The following is a 17,125-nucleotide window of genomic DNA, read 5'->3' as shown; positions in this document are numbered from 1 at the left end:
CAAATATTGTATGATCTCACTTATGTGTGGAATCTATAAAAAACCCCAAATTCATAGACAGAGAATAGATTGGTGGTTGCAGGGTGGAGGGGGTGCAAAATGGTTGAAGGTGGTCAAAAGGTACAAACTTCCAGTTATAAAATAAATAAGTCATGGTACAGCATGGTGACTATAGTTAGTAATACTGTATTGTATACTTTAAAGTTGCTACGAGAATAGAACTTAAAAGTTCTCATCACAAGAAAAAGAAATTATAACTATGTGTGGTGATAGATGTTACCTAGAAAACATATTTAAAAAAAGTTCCTCAAGGCAGAGTAGAGTAAATGAGCTCTAAATCATGCAAATGAGAAATCAGTGTCAGAATTGGTTGTAGATTCATAGCAGCTGTTCACCTGACCATTTATTTGTAGCATAAGTGAACCTCAAATTGGAGACAGCTGTGATGTCATGGTAGCTGCATTAGACTTGAAGTATGAAGACGTGGATTAAAATCCCAGTTCTCTCGCTTGTTGCTAGACTTAGGGTGGGCAATGCATTTAACCTTCCTGAAATTCCAATTTCTTTCTCCCTAACATGAGAATAACCAAAGCAATTTTGCATGGTTGTTATAAGTATTTGTAAAAGTGAATGTCTGTGAAGGTAAATTATAAAGAACTATATAAGGATATTAAAGAATTATTATTTGAAAGGATTTTTCTTAACCTTAGAAGTGGCGACCTTGTAAAATGCAATAATTTCCTGGAAGTGAATAGATTGGTTTTTTTCCCCCATGTTCTTTTCACTGCCTTGAGAATGGAACTCTGCATATGGTAGATAATAAGTGCTATTGAACTTAACATGTTTAGTAGAGAGAGTATTATTTTGTATCTATTTCCTATATAATGTATTAATATGGGAAAAACATGAACTTTGGACTCAGACCTGGGTTTCAACACTGATGGCGTCACTTGTTAGCAAATTTGTGTCATGTTCTAAGAGTCAGGTGTCTTTTCTCTGTATTGGGGATAGTAATGGATCCCTTCCAGGGCTGCTGTGTGAGTTTCAAGGGTAGAGCACCAGGCATAGTGGTGGGCGCAGAGCTGGCAGGAAAGGTTCGTTCCTTTCTTCCCTCTAGGAGGACAGTAATCTTGGGGTAGTAATTGTAAAATCTGAGTAATAATAATTTCTCAATACCTAAAAAATCTTAACTGTTACTCTTTGTTTTGCTGATTTCTATATCATTTTAACAAGTGTCTACCTCCTCCTCCAGGAACACTTTGAAAAGTAGTGTTTATTTTGTGTGCTTTTTCAGATAATAAAAAAAGCCCTTTTAACTTTAAGTTTACACCATGGATAGCACAAAGGAGAAGAATGAAAATTACAAAGATGACCTCCTGCTTAGGATGGGGCTTAATGATAATAAAGCTGGAATGGAAGGATTAGACAAAGAAAAAATTAACAAAATTATAATGGAAGCCACAAAGGTATGTTTCTTGTTTCTTTCAGTATTTTTAATTGACTAACTCTTTAACTTTCTGTTTAAAAGAAAAATAAGTTTTGAATATCCCTTTTATTATAATTTTTAATATTTTAGTATATAATATTGTTAAGCTCGAATGGGTATGGGATAATCTCCCTTCTGTTCTGTCGCTCTTGCCAGTTTTCTACATCACATGCACATAATATGCCTGTAAGAGCAAAATAAGAGCAAGAATAATGTTCTTTTTCACCCTTTTTCAATCCTAATGGGAGAATACTATAATTACTGTGCTTTTTGTTTTTGTTTCAATTAATGTAGCTTGGAAGTCTTTCTGTATAAGTAATTAAAGATCTTCACTCTTTTTCATGCCTGCGTGTGTGGATATAATTTATTGAACCTGTCAGAATCCTTATTGATGGACGTATAAATCATTTCGAGTATTTTGGTTTTACAAACAGTACTACACTGAATAACCTTGTATTTCATAACTTTACCTGTGTGCAGGTATAAGCTTAGGAGGGGTTCCTAGAAGTGGAATTATTCCACCAAATGCAGATAGCACGCAATTGTTATGAATTGCCCAGTTGCCCTCCATAGTGGTTGTATCAGTTTCCATTTCCACTGTCAATATTACCATGCTGCAACTGTGCCAACACAGTGTGTTACTAAACTTTTGGATGTGCCAATCTACAGTAACGTAGTGTAGCATTAACTTGCATTTTGTTTATGAAAAGTGCAATTGTACATCTTTTCATATGTTTAAAAACTACTTTTTTTTATGAACCATCTCTTCTTATTCTTTGCATAATTTTCCATTGGATTATTGTTTATCTTTTGACTTTGCCTATGGTAGTTTCTTCTGTGCAGAGGTTTTGGTTTGTTTTTTTATGTAATTGAATTAGGCGGCTGCATAATGGTTTTCTCCAAGGTCATAAAAGAATTCTTTAATGGTTTTTTTCTACCGCTTTTTTGGTTTCATTTATATATTATTAAATATCTGTGCAGAAAGGTGTAAAATTTAAGAGAATATCCTTATTCTTAGGAAATGCATGCTGATATCCACAATTAACTTTCAAATGGTTTAGCCAAAAAGTTAGGGAGTGTGTGTGTGTATTTGCTCACGTGCCTAACATGTATGTAGGAATTGGGCTATGTGTGTGTGCATACGTAGGAGTTGGGAGAGAAAACGAAGGTAGCAGGATATTAACAATTGGTGAATCTAGGTGAGGACCTATAGGTTTTAATTGCACTGTTATTTCAACTTTTGAAGATTTGGCAATTCCAAAATAAAAAGTTGAGGGAACAATAATTTCTTAAGTATATATTTGAATGTAGATACAATTTTAAAAGTAAAAGAGAACTGAGAGATGAAATAAGCAAATATAGCGTATGGACTCTGATCGGATCCTGGTATGAACAAATACACTTGGAACATTTAGGGGAATTTGAATATGGAGAGGGTACTAGATAATATTAAGGAATTACTATTTATTTTATTAGCTGTGAAAATGTTATTATCATTACATGAGAAAATGGCCTTACTTTTAAAGATGTATACTAAAGTACTCTATGGAGTAGCCAAATGTCATAATATCTGCAATTTACTTTAAACCACTTCACTTAAAAAATCACAGAAGGAAATATAGCAAAATGTTAACAGTTGTTAAATCTCAGCGATAGTTTTATATATGTGTTTATTATACTAATCTATTTTTGTTTTAGAGGTTTTTTTGAAATTTTAAAATTTTAAAAAAGAAGAAGAAAGGAGTAATCCTATGAGCCTCGTTTTCAGGTTAAGCAATAGAATATTTAAGTTATCCTACATGTCCCTGTCTTCCCTCTCTCTTCTCTGTGTCCCAGTACCATTTATTAAATAGTCCATCCTTTTCCTGCTGAGTTGCAGTGCTGTCTCCTGTTCTGCTGGATTATTTGTTCTTGTACAACATGATCTTAATTATAATAAGTCTTGATATCTGCTAGAACAAGGTTTTTCTTTCCTCTTTGTTCTTTTTCAAGAGTATCTTGGGTATTCTTGAATCTTTGCTCTTCCATTTAAATTTTATATGATATATATATCAATCATAGGAAAAATGTATAACCATGTATCATATAATTGATATATATCATATAATGTATAGATCAATCATATAAAATATATATGTTATATATTGAAATATTTATGTATTTTATATAATATATTCCTCTAGTGTGGGGGGATTATCATAAATGATATCTTTTTTAAATTGAAATTTTCTAATTGTTGCTGCTCCATTTAGTGCAATTTACTTTTTAAAACTTTTATCAGAAAATTTTAAGCATTCACAAAATTAGAGTGAATAGTAACTTGAATCCCTGGATAATCGTCATCCAGCATCGACAGTTAACAACATTTTTGCAAATATTGTTTCGTCTATCTCACTTCTCTCTCCCTACGGAATTTTGGATGTGGAGGGTGAAGTATTTTAAAACAAATGCCAATAAACAGAACAAATTTCTAGAAATTCACAGTTTTCCAAAACTGACTCAAGAAAGTATGGAAAATCTAAATAGGCCTATAACAAGAAAAGAAATTAATAATTAAAAATATCCCCCCACACCCAAAAACCAGTTTAAGATGGCTTCACTGGTGAATTTTATCTGACATTTAAAGAAAAAATAATACCAATACTCCATAAGCTCTTCCAGAAAATGAAGAAGGATGGAACACTTCCCAACTCATTCTATGAGGCCAGTATCATTTTGATACCAAAGCCAGACAAGCATAAGATTATAGAGCATTGTAAATGTAAAAGTCCTCCACAAAACATTAGCAAACTGAATCCAACAATATACAAAAAAGATTATATACCATGATCAAGTGGAATTTATCCTAGGAATGCAGGGTTTCTTAGATACAACACCAAAAGCACAGTCAACACGAGAAAAAGTTGACAAATCAGACCTCATGAGATTTCAAAATGTTTGCACTTCAAAAGACACTGTTAAAAAATAAGAAGATAAGCAACATATTAAATATTTGCAAAACATGCATCTGATAAAGGACTTACATCCAGAATATACCAAGAATTCTTACAACTCATGATGAAGAAGACAAACAACCCAATCAAAAACTGGGCAAAAGATATCAATAGACATTTCACTAAAGAAGATATAAGAATGGCTCATAAAGCACATCAAAAGGTGTCCAACATCATTAGTCACTGGAGAAATGCAAATTAAAACCACAATGAGATGTCATTCACACTATTATAGCCTAGAATGGCTATAATAAATAAGACAGGTAATAACAACCTTAGACAAGGATGTGGAGAAATTGGAACCCTCATACATTGCTGGTGGGATTGTAAAATGGTTCAGCCACTTTGCAAAACAGTCTGGCAGTTCCTCAAAATGTTTAGCATGGAGTTAACCATATGACGCAGAGATTCCACTCCTAGGTACATACCCAAGGAAAATGAAAACATATGTCCACACAAAAACATGTACACAAATGTTCATCGCAGCATTTTTCATAATAGCTGCAAAGTAGGCATAAATGTGCATCAGCTTGATGAATGGATAGATATTACGTTCAGTGAGGGAATGATGGGTAATTTTCTAAAATTTATTTTCTAAATTTCCTTTAATGACTAACATCAAATTTTTAAAAATACTTTTTAAGTAGAAATGAAGGAGGTAACTGATGACCCAACTGACTAAGGCCTTGGATATGGCCCACAGATCCTGCCTAGGACACATTTTCTGAGTGCAGATCTGTCCTCAGAGAGTTTGTACTGTGCTGAGTACCATGATCCTATGCTGTAGGTAACTATAAATTCGTTTTACAGATAAAGAAACTGAGACATAGAAAGATTAGGTAATTTTGGAGTCATCGACTAGTAGGTAGTGGAGCTGAGTTTTGAATTCAGTCGTTCTGATTCTAGAGTCTGTACTCTTAGCTACCAGGTTATATACAGCAATGCTTTCTGTATGCTTTGTTTTGTTTTCCTGCATAGGGGTCCAGATTTTATGGAAATGAGCTCAAGAAAGAAAAGCAAGTCAACCGACGGATTGAGAATATGATGCAACAAAAAGCTCAAATCACCAGCCAGCAGCTAAGGAAAGCACAGTTACAGGTATTAATTCAGTTAAGTGGAAGCTAAGTAAAGTGGAAGCTGGTAGAATAGTAATTGACAGTTAAAATGCATCATGATCAAGTCATAACTGAAAACAAAGTGAAAGGTAAATGTTCCTTATTTTGTAAAGCATAAAAATTTAACAGATGCACATACTCTGCTCTATTAAACGTTGGTCTACTCTTACAGAAAGACTTCACACCTACTAGACATTATTACCTCCATTATACAGAAAAGTAAATGGAGCCTTAATTAGGTTAAGTGACTTGCCTAGCTTCATATGATAGGTAGTTGGCAGAGCTAGGATTTAATCCAAAGTTTATATTCTTTTTATTATATATATACTTTGCAGCTAGAAAAGGCCACAAGATAAATGTGACATCTTTTCTGCAATGCTGATTTTGCAAAAAAGATTTGGGGGAACAAGTTAATAATTAAATTAGTATGTAATTTAAAACAGAATTGTGTTATAGTACAACAAAAAGTCACATATAGGGTAGAAGGCCAAATGTGCATGAATTTTTAAGATAAAACAGAAGCCTTCTAAAAATTTGGGGGCTTTTGGCTTCTCTAGCTTCTTCAGGGAGTAAATACTCAGTTTCCTCTGGTAGTAAAAGTTCTTTCAGGAGAAAAGTTTAAGCAGAGCCAAGCTACAGGGCGTCATGTGGTAGACAGAGAACTCAAAGCAGTCAAGGTTCTGCTAGTACAACTAAGGTTTACTTTTAAAGACAGCTTTTCTCTCTAGCCAAATCTTGTTCAATTTAACAAAGCACTTTAGGCTATAACATAATGATAAAATTATGATATTAATCTACTGTTACAAAATGCTTTTTGTGATAGAGTTTAGAGATTATAAATTTTATGTTTTCTTTACCAAACTATAATGTGTCCTTTTTTTTTTTTTGATAAATGCTGTCTGAGAGCACAAGCTAATTTTTAATCTTCTGTGTTAACTGGTCTGCTATCATGACAAGATGATTTGTCTGTCAAATCATCGCTTTTAATGCTTCATAGCATTCCACTGTATGGAGGTCTGTACCGCAATTTATGTACCTTTCTCCCACCTTGGTTCCAGTCTTTTTTATACACAATCTTGTGATGATCATTCTTGTTCATATCTCTTTTCACTCATGTCCTGTTATTTTCACCAAAGATTGTACCATTTTACATTTTCAAGATGAGTGCTGATTTCTTCACTTAGTTATTTAAAACTAGGTTTTATCAATATTTTAGTTTTTGCTGATACAGTGTCCAAAATATTTAATGGTGGTTTTAATTTGCCCTCCTTTGATTATGACAGAATGTCTTTTCACATGTTAGCCATAAATATTTCCTTCTTGTGGAAGTTTCCTCTTTTATTCTTTGTTAGGATATAGGCTAAGTAGCTGGCACAAGAGACTCAAAAATATAACAGTTCAGGGGCCAGCCCCATGGCCGAGTGGTTAAGTTCGCGCGCTCCGCTGCAGGCGGCCCAGTGTTTCGTCAGTTCGAATCCCGGGCTGGGACATGGTACCGCTCATCAAGCCATGCTGAGGCGGCGTCCCACATGCCACAACTAGAAGGACCCACAACTAAGAATGTACAACTATGTACCAGGGGGCTTTGGGGAGAAAAAGGAAAAAAATAAAATCTTAAAAAAATATGTATATATAACAGTTCAAAAGATAAGAGTTTCTTTCTTTCTCACACAATAGATAAGTAGTTTCAGCTGGTGGGGTGGGTCTGCTCACCAGAGTAATTTAGAGACTCAGGTTCTCCACCATGTTGTTCCATCATCACCTAGTGTTGTCCTTACTTGGACTGACAAAACTGGATTACCACCAGTCCACGTTCCAGCTGCTAGTAAGGAAGAAGGAACAAGGAAAGAAATCAAAGGCGAGTAATTTGCTATTAAACATGTGAAAAAGAAGTTGCACACATTACTTAAGGTCACATTCTTTTGGCAAGAATTTAAGTTTCGTGGCCACACCTAACTGCGAGAGAAACTGTAAAATATGTTCTCTAGCTGGGTGGCCAGCTGGAAATCTCTTACTGGGGAAGGAAAAGAGGATGCATTTGGGGGTTCTTCCAGCAGTCCAAAGCAATCTCCTTTGCCCTCATTTCTAGAGGAGTTTCTATCTTTTTCTCTTCATTTATAGATCTTATCATATATTAAGGATTTTTTTTTCTCAGCCATTTATTGTAAATATTTTTACAATATGTTTTTTGTCTTCTAATTAGGCAGGGGTGTTTTCCTATATAGTTTTAAATGTTTATGTAATCAAATTCAGCAGTATTAAAAAATTTTTTTTCTTGATTTTGCTATTGTACATAGAAAGTTATTCCTTACAACCAAGCCTATATGTTCTTTTAATATTTTTTCTTTTTTTTTTTTTTGAGGAAGATTAGCCCTGAGCTAACATGTGCTACCAATCTTCCTCTTTTTGCTGAGCAAGACTGGCCCTGAGCTCACATCCGTGCCCATCTTCCTCCACTTTATATGTGGGACGCCTACCATAGCATGGCTTGCCAAGCAGTGCCATGTTCGAACCCCAGGCCGCCGAAGCAGAATGTGTGCACTTAACCGCTGCGCCACTGGGCCGGACCCTCTTTTAGTATTTTTAAAGATTTTGTTATATTCAAATATATAGTCCATTTGGAATTTTTTTGACTTAAGGTGTGACGTATTTTTTCTTAAATGGTGAGTATTATATTTTCCCTAAATGGTATTATTTTCCCTAAATTGTGATTCACTTGTCTCAACACCATTTATTGAATCATGAGTCCTTTCTCCACTGAATTGAAATGAGACGCTTCGATATACTAAATTCTCATTGTACTTGGATTTGTTTCTGCACTCTCTCTTCTAATCAATTGAATCTTTTCCTCTATCAGTACTATGCAGTTTTAATTACTGAATGGTAATATAGTTTAATATCCTCCTTCATTACTATTCTTTAAAAAGAATTTTTTTTATCATGCATGGTTTCTTTCAAATAAATTTAAGCATCATTTTGTAACTGCCAAAAGAGGCCTTCTACTCGCCACAAAGACAAGCCAACAGTCCAGCGGCAAGGTGGTAGGAGAGAAAGGGTCTTTTTATTATAGCTTGCTGGCAAGGGGAAGATGGCGGATTAGTGTCCTAAAGAAACATCTTAAACTAAAACATTTTGAAGGAATTAGATAGAGCAAGTGGGCTGAAGCAGGTGGTGGGGCGGGTCACGGGGTGTTGACCATCTGGTGTGTTGTCCTGGAGACTCCAGATCATCCCTTCCTCTTGTCCCTGGTGATGGATACCAGTGGAAGCCTTTCTCCTGGAGGTCGTTACATCCCTGGGAAAACTTAGAGGACAAAGTTATTGCTGTATCGAAATAGAGAGGTCTAAGTATAAGCCAAGACTACGAAAATAGCAGAGCATGCACATTTCTCACAAGCAGGTGTGTACTTATCTAGGCTACGTGCAAACTAGAATATTGCTGACAAGGATGGGGGGTGTCTTGTGCATCGAGGTCATTTACAGTCCTAACATTTCCCCTCTATAAGCTGGGAATGTAACCTGTGTTAGATTCCCTTATGCTAACCTATGGTAACCATGGGCTGTATTTATCTTAGCTTTCAGGTGACACTAGCAATTTCATCAAGTTAAAAAAAAATTCCATTCTGTCCGCAATAACATTGTTTTTAAATTGGTATTAATGCTTAGGCAATTTACTTTCTGCACTTCTTTTTGGCAAGTTTTATTGATCTATAGTTTACAAACATTTTTAATAAAGTCTTAAAGCTATGTACATATGAACAGTGCTGTGTAACAACTTTTTACTATTCATACTGCTGCTATTCGTGAGTATTTTTAAAGCTCATATCCTTAAATATGCTAATAATCTGAAGGAATAGAAAATACCTTACATTGTGTAGCAGAACTTCAGATTTTGTTAGTTTTAGTTGACTATGTCATGGGAGGCTCTCTGGCATTTTTGCAAGGGGAATGGCAGGAAATGTGTTTTATGTTGATTGTTAAATTGTTTCATTTGTTGAGCTTCCTTTAGAAGAAGTTGTATAAATGGGAGGGGATTGAGGAAGTCCTAAGGAGTCTAGAATATCTGAGAAAACAGAGTTTTTCCTGGGAAGTGTGTTTCTATTTTAGAGTCATAAAAGTTCCAAATAGTAGATTTTATTATGTATGATAAGATGGTATGAACTATTGCTAGTCAAGCTGAGGTAAGGAACTCTGTAGGCGTGAACTCCCATGATGTTTATTCAGAACTTCAGCAAGCAGTATACCTCACCCCATCCCTCCTCATTAGACTTCTTAAAGGCACAAGCCTTTCTGTAGCTGCCAAAACATTTTGTTACAACATGAGTTCATAAATTGAATAGGCAAAGATCCATGTTATATTAAAGGCAACTACAAAGCAAACAAACCAGTGCATTTTGACCATTTTAACAATTGATTTTGTGAACTTAGATTTACTCAGCAATTTTTAGGGTAATACTAAGTCAAGAAAATGAGAAGCAGTATTTCTGAAATAGTCTCCTAAATGTAATCGAAAAAGGGGATTTTTTTTTTTTTTTTGAGGAAGATTACCCCTGAGCTAATATCCACTGCCAATCCTCCTCTTTTTGCTGAGGAAGACTGGACCCGAGCTAACATCCATGCCCATCTTCCTCTACTTTCTATGTGGGATGCCTGCCACAGCATGGCTTGATAAGCGGTGCATAGGTCCGTGCCTGGGATCCAAACCGGTGAACCCCAAGCTGCCAAAGCAGAGCACCCGAACTTAACCACTATACCACTGGGCTGGCCCTTGAAAAAGGAGATTTTAAAAAAGTAAATAGGACATAATGTGGATGTAAAATACACCATTCAAGTTTGGTTTGAGCTTATTTCAATGTTAAGGACTTTTTAAAATCTATTTTAGAGAAGCATCATAAAATAATGGAAAGAGCACAGGCTTTGGAGTAACCTGGTTTCAAGGCTGGTTCTAACATTTAACAGCTGTATGATTTAGGGCAAATCACTTAATCTTACTCATCTTTAGTTTCCTCATCTATAAATGAGAATAATAATTATTATCTCAGAATTATTTTGACCTTTAAATGAGTTAACATAAGAAGCACTTAGCATGTTATATGACACATATAATATACTCAGTAACGTCACTTCTACTTTTAAAATTATAGGTTGATATCAAGTCCTTACCGTATTCCTAGATAAGTGCATTATGTGAAGATTTCTTTTAATTCTTTCAACCTTTTGCGGTTAGTTTGGTCCCACTTTACAAATTGGGAAAGTAAGGATGAGAGGGGTTAACTTGCCTGCTATCATGTAACCAGTAAGTGGCAGAGCTGAGACCCAAACGAAAGGCCTTATTCTTAACCACTGCAATGCACACTGGTTCTGAACTGTAGCAAAAGGGGTAACGTATGTTTTAGAGACTCAGGTCAGAACCTGGAAAGTTATTTGGAAGGGAAAATGGAAGAAAGGAAAACGTGAATGAGGATTTCAAAAGAAGAAACTTGAAAAAAGCAGTAGGGGTGTGCATTTGGTAGATGTAGAAGGAAAAGAGTTCAGACAGGGGTAACTGAGGCGAGACAGTAAAGGCAAGTGGAATGTGTGAGTCATTCTGTGGGGCGGGTTCTTTTTGGCAACTGTACACTAGCTTTAAGCACAGAAAAGACAATAGATTGCTGAAGAAACTGTCACAGCATTAATGTATGAGTCTAAAGAGAATTTTTTCCCGTTTGGTTTGCTGCTTATTATCTGTTTCCTTTCCAGAATGTCTGGGTTAAGATATTTCAGATGCCACTCCCTTATTCTCAATCAATTTGTATCTTAGGCATATTTTCTGGATTAATATAGAGTGGTTTTAAATCTACCCTTGTTTTTATTAGTTTCCATAATTTGTTTACATCTTTTTTTATGTCAGGATGCTATTATCTAGTTTAAAGTTGAGATACTGGAAGAAATAGTTGTTTTAAATCTGGATAACAAATTGGAGGAATGTTGAAAGTTCCATTTGTTAGGTGTGGTGTCTCACTGCATGAGGTCAGTCTTCTCCAAAATTTTGCTACAAGTACTACTTTCTCTTTTTTAACCAGAAATCAAATAAATAGATATCAGTATAAATTTTATGCTTTCTCTCCTATGAGTCTCTCTTCCCTTTCTCTCTTCTAAGGAAAGAATTTAAAGGCAGATAAAGTCTTTCTCCTGAAGGAACTCACAATTCAGTATCTAATACAATAAGTGCCATAGTAAGAGCAAGAAAACAAATGAGGGCACGTTAAATTCTGTGGTGCAGAGGACAGAGATGCAATTAAGTTACAGAGATATTGGAGCTGATCCTTAAAGGCTTTGTGACAGAACTAGGAAGGGCATTCTAGACAGAGGAACAGCCTGAAGAAGGCACAGGGCACCCCGGTCGTTCAGTGAGTTGCAGCCTAAACAGGAGCAGACCCTCTGGAGAGTCTTTCTTTGGCTGCTGGAGCTCAAGCCAAAAATGGCTCAAGGTGGTTGTTTCTAAAAGAGGAGTTACAGTCTTAACCTGCTCTAGTGGGCAGCTAGTCATTATAATGCTAAGAAAGAAGGCCATGAAAAAAAATGCTGCAGAATGAAAGCAAATTTGAAGTCCAACGAGGGGAAAAGCTGAATTACACCCCCGTAACTCTCCACCTTTGAGGAAGCCTGCTACAGGGATATCCACATTATGCAAGTGGCTTTCATTCCCCAGCTCATCCCACTTGCTTATTTCTGGCTGTTTTCCTGTCAATTTTTGATTGCTTTGTTATGCAGCTATCCATTGATCATTTTAGAAATAGATGGCATTTATTAGATTTGTCCCTGTGCCAGCCACTCCATGCTCTTCGTGTCCTCCATCATTCAACAGCTTTCCCTATCTTCTCTTGTGATTTTACTTTAATGGTCCTACTGACTTCTTTATATGTCACATAGATCACACGGTCACACAGCCACCCCCAGCTGGGGAAGCTGGGAAAGTGCATACTTAGCTTTTTCAGCCTCCACAAAGAAGAACCCTTGGGGAATGGGTATGTCTGCTACAGAAACCCTTTTCTTACTGCCCTACCTTGTTATTTCCACCCACTTTCATTTCTTTCTTCTTATCAATCCAACTCTTCTTTCTCTCTAGAGAAACAAAAAATTCTTTAAAGATTAAGATTCTTCACTGATATACTTGACATATGTATTGAAGTTTCATGAAAGAATAAATTACAGCTCAAATTTTCAATTTTGGTTTCTATAGACTAGCAGTTCCCTAATTTTAGCCCTATAAAAGCATCTGCAGAGGGAATGTTTACAGTGGGTTTTGGTACATTCAGTTGCGTAGCACTATTCAGCATAAATGTCATATGCCAAAGTATAGTATTCTGTTGTGCGTTTCCTCTGTTGCTATTTTAAGACATTAATATTAGGAGTCAGATGGGAGTTCTTGTTTATTTTACTTAAACTGAAGCTTTTGGCTACAATAAATTGTCCTCCAGGTTTATAAAGCAGTAGAATCATTTGATGCAAGCAGTTGGAATAGTTCATTCATTCAATAAATATTTATTAAGTACCTATTATGTGCTTGTGGGTATTGAGAGATGGAAGAGTTGGTAGGGAATGATATCTGAGAACGGACTGCCTAGGTTCATGAAAATAGAAGCAATTACCAGCCTAATAAACAACGATCAAATATACATAGATAGGTGGGTGGATGGGAGGTCAGATGAATGGATGGGTGGATGGGCAGACAGAATCAGATGGACAGATACCTACTAAAAGTAAGAATAATGTTAGATTAGTGGTGTTTCAATATTGTTGTCTAAAGATATGTTAACTTTTTAAAAATTCAGGTTGACAAATTTGCAATGGAATTAGAACAGAGCCGGGATCTGAACAATACCATAGTGCACATTGACATGGATGCTTTCTATGCAGCTGTAGAAATGAGGGACAATCCAGAATTGAAGGATAAACCCATTGCTGTAGGATCAATGAGTATGTTGGTAAGTACGTGAAGATCAATGACAAACAGGAAATCTCATAATGTATTCAAGTAAGCCTTACTGGTTGATGAAGGGGGAAGCCTTTATTCAGTTCTGCCAGTTTGCTAAGTATTTTTTTGGGTACTTCGTATGTGTTCAATTACTGAATCCTTGCAGCATCACTTGAGGTACAAATTATTTCCATTTACAGATAAGAAAACAAAGTCAGAGAGGTGTTTAATAACTTCCCCAAAGTTACAAACCTGGTAAATGGTAGAGTGGCATTGTATCTTTCTGTTGCAAATTATATTTTTCTTCAGTAACTGTTCTAGTTAAAGAGAACAGAAGAAAGGAAAGGAAATGTTCTTCTAAAGCAGAGGTTTGCAAACAATGGCCTGCAGGCCAAATCCAGCCTGCCGCCATTTTTTTTGTAAATAAAAATTTATTGGAACACAGTCACACGCATTCATTTACTATTTTTGTTGCACTGAAAGAGCAGAGTTCAATAGTTGGAACAGATCCTCAAAGCCTAAAGTAATTACTATTTTGACCTTTATAGAAAAGGTTTGCCAACCCCAGTTCTAGAGTAACGTATTTCATTAATACAGTACTGTAATTCAGTAGTTTTTCCCATGACCCAGAGCCTTTGCTTTTCTCATTACTATGTTGCTTTTCCTTACTGCCACCCTAACCATAGAAAGTAAAGATGACCAGGATAGCTGTAGGTAGCTAAAAATGTGTCGTGACTTAAAAATAGCAACTGGAATAGATGGATTTGGGTATTAAAAAAACATACAAGAGAAACAAGGAGAGTTCTTCCCTGTTCCTAACTCCTTCCAATGCTTAGATAGCTATAAACCTAATTCCTATTAAGTTTTTATTTTATTATTAAACTATAATCTGCTTTTTCAGTATCTCTGTTCCCATGAGTTTGCAGGCAGCTAATAATCCTAATTCCAAAACAGTGTTTATTAAAAGGTTACTCTCCTTTCCTACAAATCATCAACTAATATTTGAAAGAATATATTTAATTTTATTAAGAATATATGTCATACAGGGCCAGCCCAGTGGCCTAGTGGTTAAGTATGTGTGCTCCGCTTTGGTGGCCTGGGGTTTGCCAGTTTGGATCCCGGGTGTGGACCTACGCACTCTTATCAAGCCATGCTGTGATGGTGTCACACATATAAAATAGAGGAAGATGGGCATAGATGTTAGCTCAGGGCCAATCTTCCTCACCAAAAAGAGGAGGATTGGCAGTGAATGTTAGCTCAGGGCTAATCTTCCTCAAAAAAACCCCCAAAAAACAAAAAAAGAATATATGTCATCATATATTTATGTGAAATTATGTATATGTGCATATGTATACATACACACACATACACGCTATAGCCATGTTAAAGCTAAATCCACAAAATATCTTCTTTCTTATAATTTCTGTCCTCCTCAAAATTGGTTATGGTTTCCAAATTCAAAATGATTATTTGCTATATTTAGAAATGATTACTCTGTTTGTATGCTGAACTAATAGATTTCCCTTCTAATGAGATTTGAAGCATAATTGCTTTTGTCCTGTTAAACTCATAAAAGTGTATCTACAAATTAATGGTAGTGATGATACGTGTTTGATTATTCCAGTCTGTTACAGTTAGAACTCTTTTTTGAATAATTTGATGGATCCTTGAAATGTTCTAAGTTAGCACTCAAAGGTGGACCTTAGACTCCGCAGCAGTTATTTGTTGCTACATAATAAACCCATTTAGTACTTAGTGGACACCATTTCTTTGCTCATGATTCTGTAATCTGAGCAGAGTACAGTGGGGATGGCTCGTCTCTACCCTTCCTATTGGCTAGGGCTATTTAGCTGCGGCTGGAAGATCCAAAATGGCTTCAGGAACATGCCTGGCATTTCCACTGAGGTGGCTGGAGTGGCTTCCAGCTGGTGAGCTTTCCCCTGTCTACATGGTGCATCATCATTTAGTAATCTAACCCAAGAGCTTTGCATAGTTGCTGGGTCCCAAAAAAGCAAAGGCAGAAGCTGCAGACTTCTTAATGTCTAGGCTTCAGGACTCACATGTCACTCCCTCACGTTCTTTTGGTCAAAGCAAGTCACAACAATGCAAGTCACTTGGCATGAGGAACTGGAACCCACCTTTTGATAGGAGGAAGTGTAAAATATTGTGGCTGTGTTTTACAACCTACCACAAACCTAAAAGTTAAAGGAAGTCATATCTAAAATTTTGTTTCTGCTCTGCTATAGATTTAGCTTTTATATCAATTCCATTAGACCTATTTATATTTAAAGCATTGGTTTATCTTTCTAGTGCTGTTCCAGAATACTAATCAAGGATGATTATAGTTTTGAGTACTCTCAAGACTTTTTAAATGTCATTTGAAAGCTATTAATGGTAAATTGATATTATCATTCTGAAATAATCCCTTCATGTGATAGGTTCTGTTTTTCTATTTCTTTAAATTTTCACTTGAGATTCCAAAATTCCATTTGTGATAAAAATTTTTTAGAAGTGTTTCTGTGGTCTACCACAGTACCATAGACTGTTGTCAGTATCGTCATCAACAGGATTTAGTAAGTAATGTTCTGCTTTTCACTTTTGTAATTTTTTAGTTCCATCTCCTAGTCAAAATGTTTTCACCGAAAAAGATATTCAAACCTTAGGAAATAAAACTTAATTTTTAAAGTCCTTTTAAGCTTTACTCATTTCATTTTGGAGACTTAATTTAACTAACCATATATTAGACCTTTGATTTTTGTTCTAGATGAAAGATTTCCAAAATCCCAAATACAGCAAATTCCAAATCTGCACTATTACTTTCTAAACTACTACTTTCATGTAACATCTATACTATTTGCCCTGTACTATTGCTTTATAGCTACACTTTACTATTACTATACTAATGCTTTTGTGTAACATCACGCACTGTCATCCAAACTCTGATAAATACTGTATTACAGGTATGCCTTAAAACTAATGAAGTTTAGTTACTGGAAGTGTAAGAGAAACTTTTTATTAGCACAGTCTTGCTTATTGCCTGGTATCATGTTATAAATAGGGGGACAGCAGTGGGAGAAGTTCATGGTATCATAATACCATGATAGCATAAAGGCAAAGCTTGATTTGAGACAGCAGCCTATAAAAGAAATGCCCTTGAATTGAAAGTGCTCATCAGTAATGTGTTTCCTATGAATGCATCAATCAATATGTCCATTTAGGTTTGTGTATTTTTTCCAATGTGGTCCATTTTCTTTCAGTCTACTTCAAATTACCACGCGAGGAGGTTTGGTGTTCGTGCAGCCATGCCAGGATTTATTGCTAAAAGACTCTGCCCACAACTTCTCATTGTGCCGCCAAACTTTGACAAGTACCGAGCTGTGAGTCGAGAGGTGAGTCTGTCGTCTCCCCCTGCTTTAGCCTTTCACTCACTCCTGTCACCTGCAGAATCAAGTCCGAATGTCTTAGCACGTCAGCCTCTGGCCTTAGCTTATCCCTTCAGTTCACCTCCTACCATTTCTTCAGCTTGTATATTGAATACTGAGCTGCGCACAGTCCCCGGAATACGCCCTTCTATT

At 35.9% G+C, this 17,125-nt stretch overlaps 1 protein-coding gene across 2 annotated transcripts in view; it reads left to right on the top strand.

Moving 5' to 3' along the window:
* Window positions 1–17,125, top strand: part of POLK (DNA polymerase kappa) — a 73,317-nt gene that overhangs the window by 32,331 nt on the left and 23,861 nt on the right. For both annotated transcript variants that reach the window (XM_070571621.1, XM_008538346.2), the window contains exons 2-5: window positions 1,295–1,466; window positions 5,458–5,577; window positions 13,408–13,560; window positions 16,808–16,939. In XM_070571621.1, coding sequence (XP_070427722.1) covers window positions 1,332–1,466; window positions 5,458–5,577; window positions 13,408–13,560; window positions 16,808–16,939 — 540 coding nt within the window. In that variant the 5' untranslated portion in view covers window positions 1,295–1,331. The remainder of the gene's footprint in view (window positions 1–1,294; window positions 1,467–5,457; window positions 5,578–13,407; window positions 13,561–16,807; window positions 16,940–17,125) is intronic.

The sequence above is a fragment of the Equus przewalskii genome, chromosome 13, assembly GCF_037783145.1.
Source record: "Equus przewalskii isolate Varuska chromosome 13, EquPr2, whole genome shotgun sequence".
Taxonomy (NCBI): Eukaryota; Metazoa; Chordata; class Mammalia; order Perissodactyla; family Equidae; genus Equus; species Equus przewalskii.
This window is presented reverse-complemented; position numbering and strand designations above follow the sequence as displayed.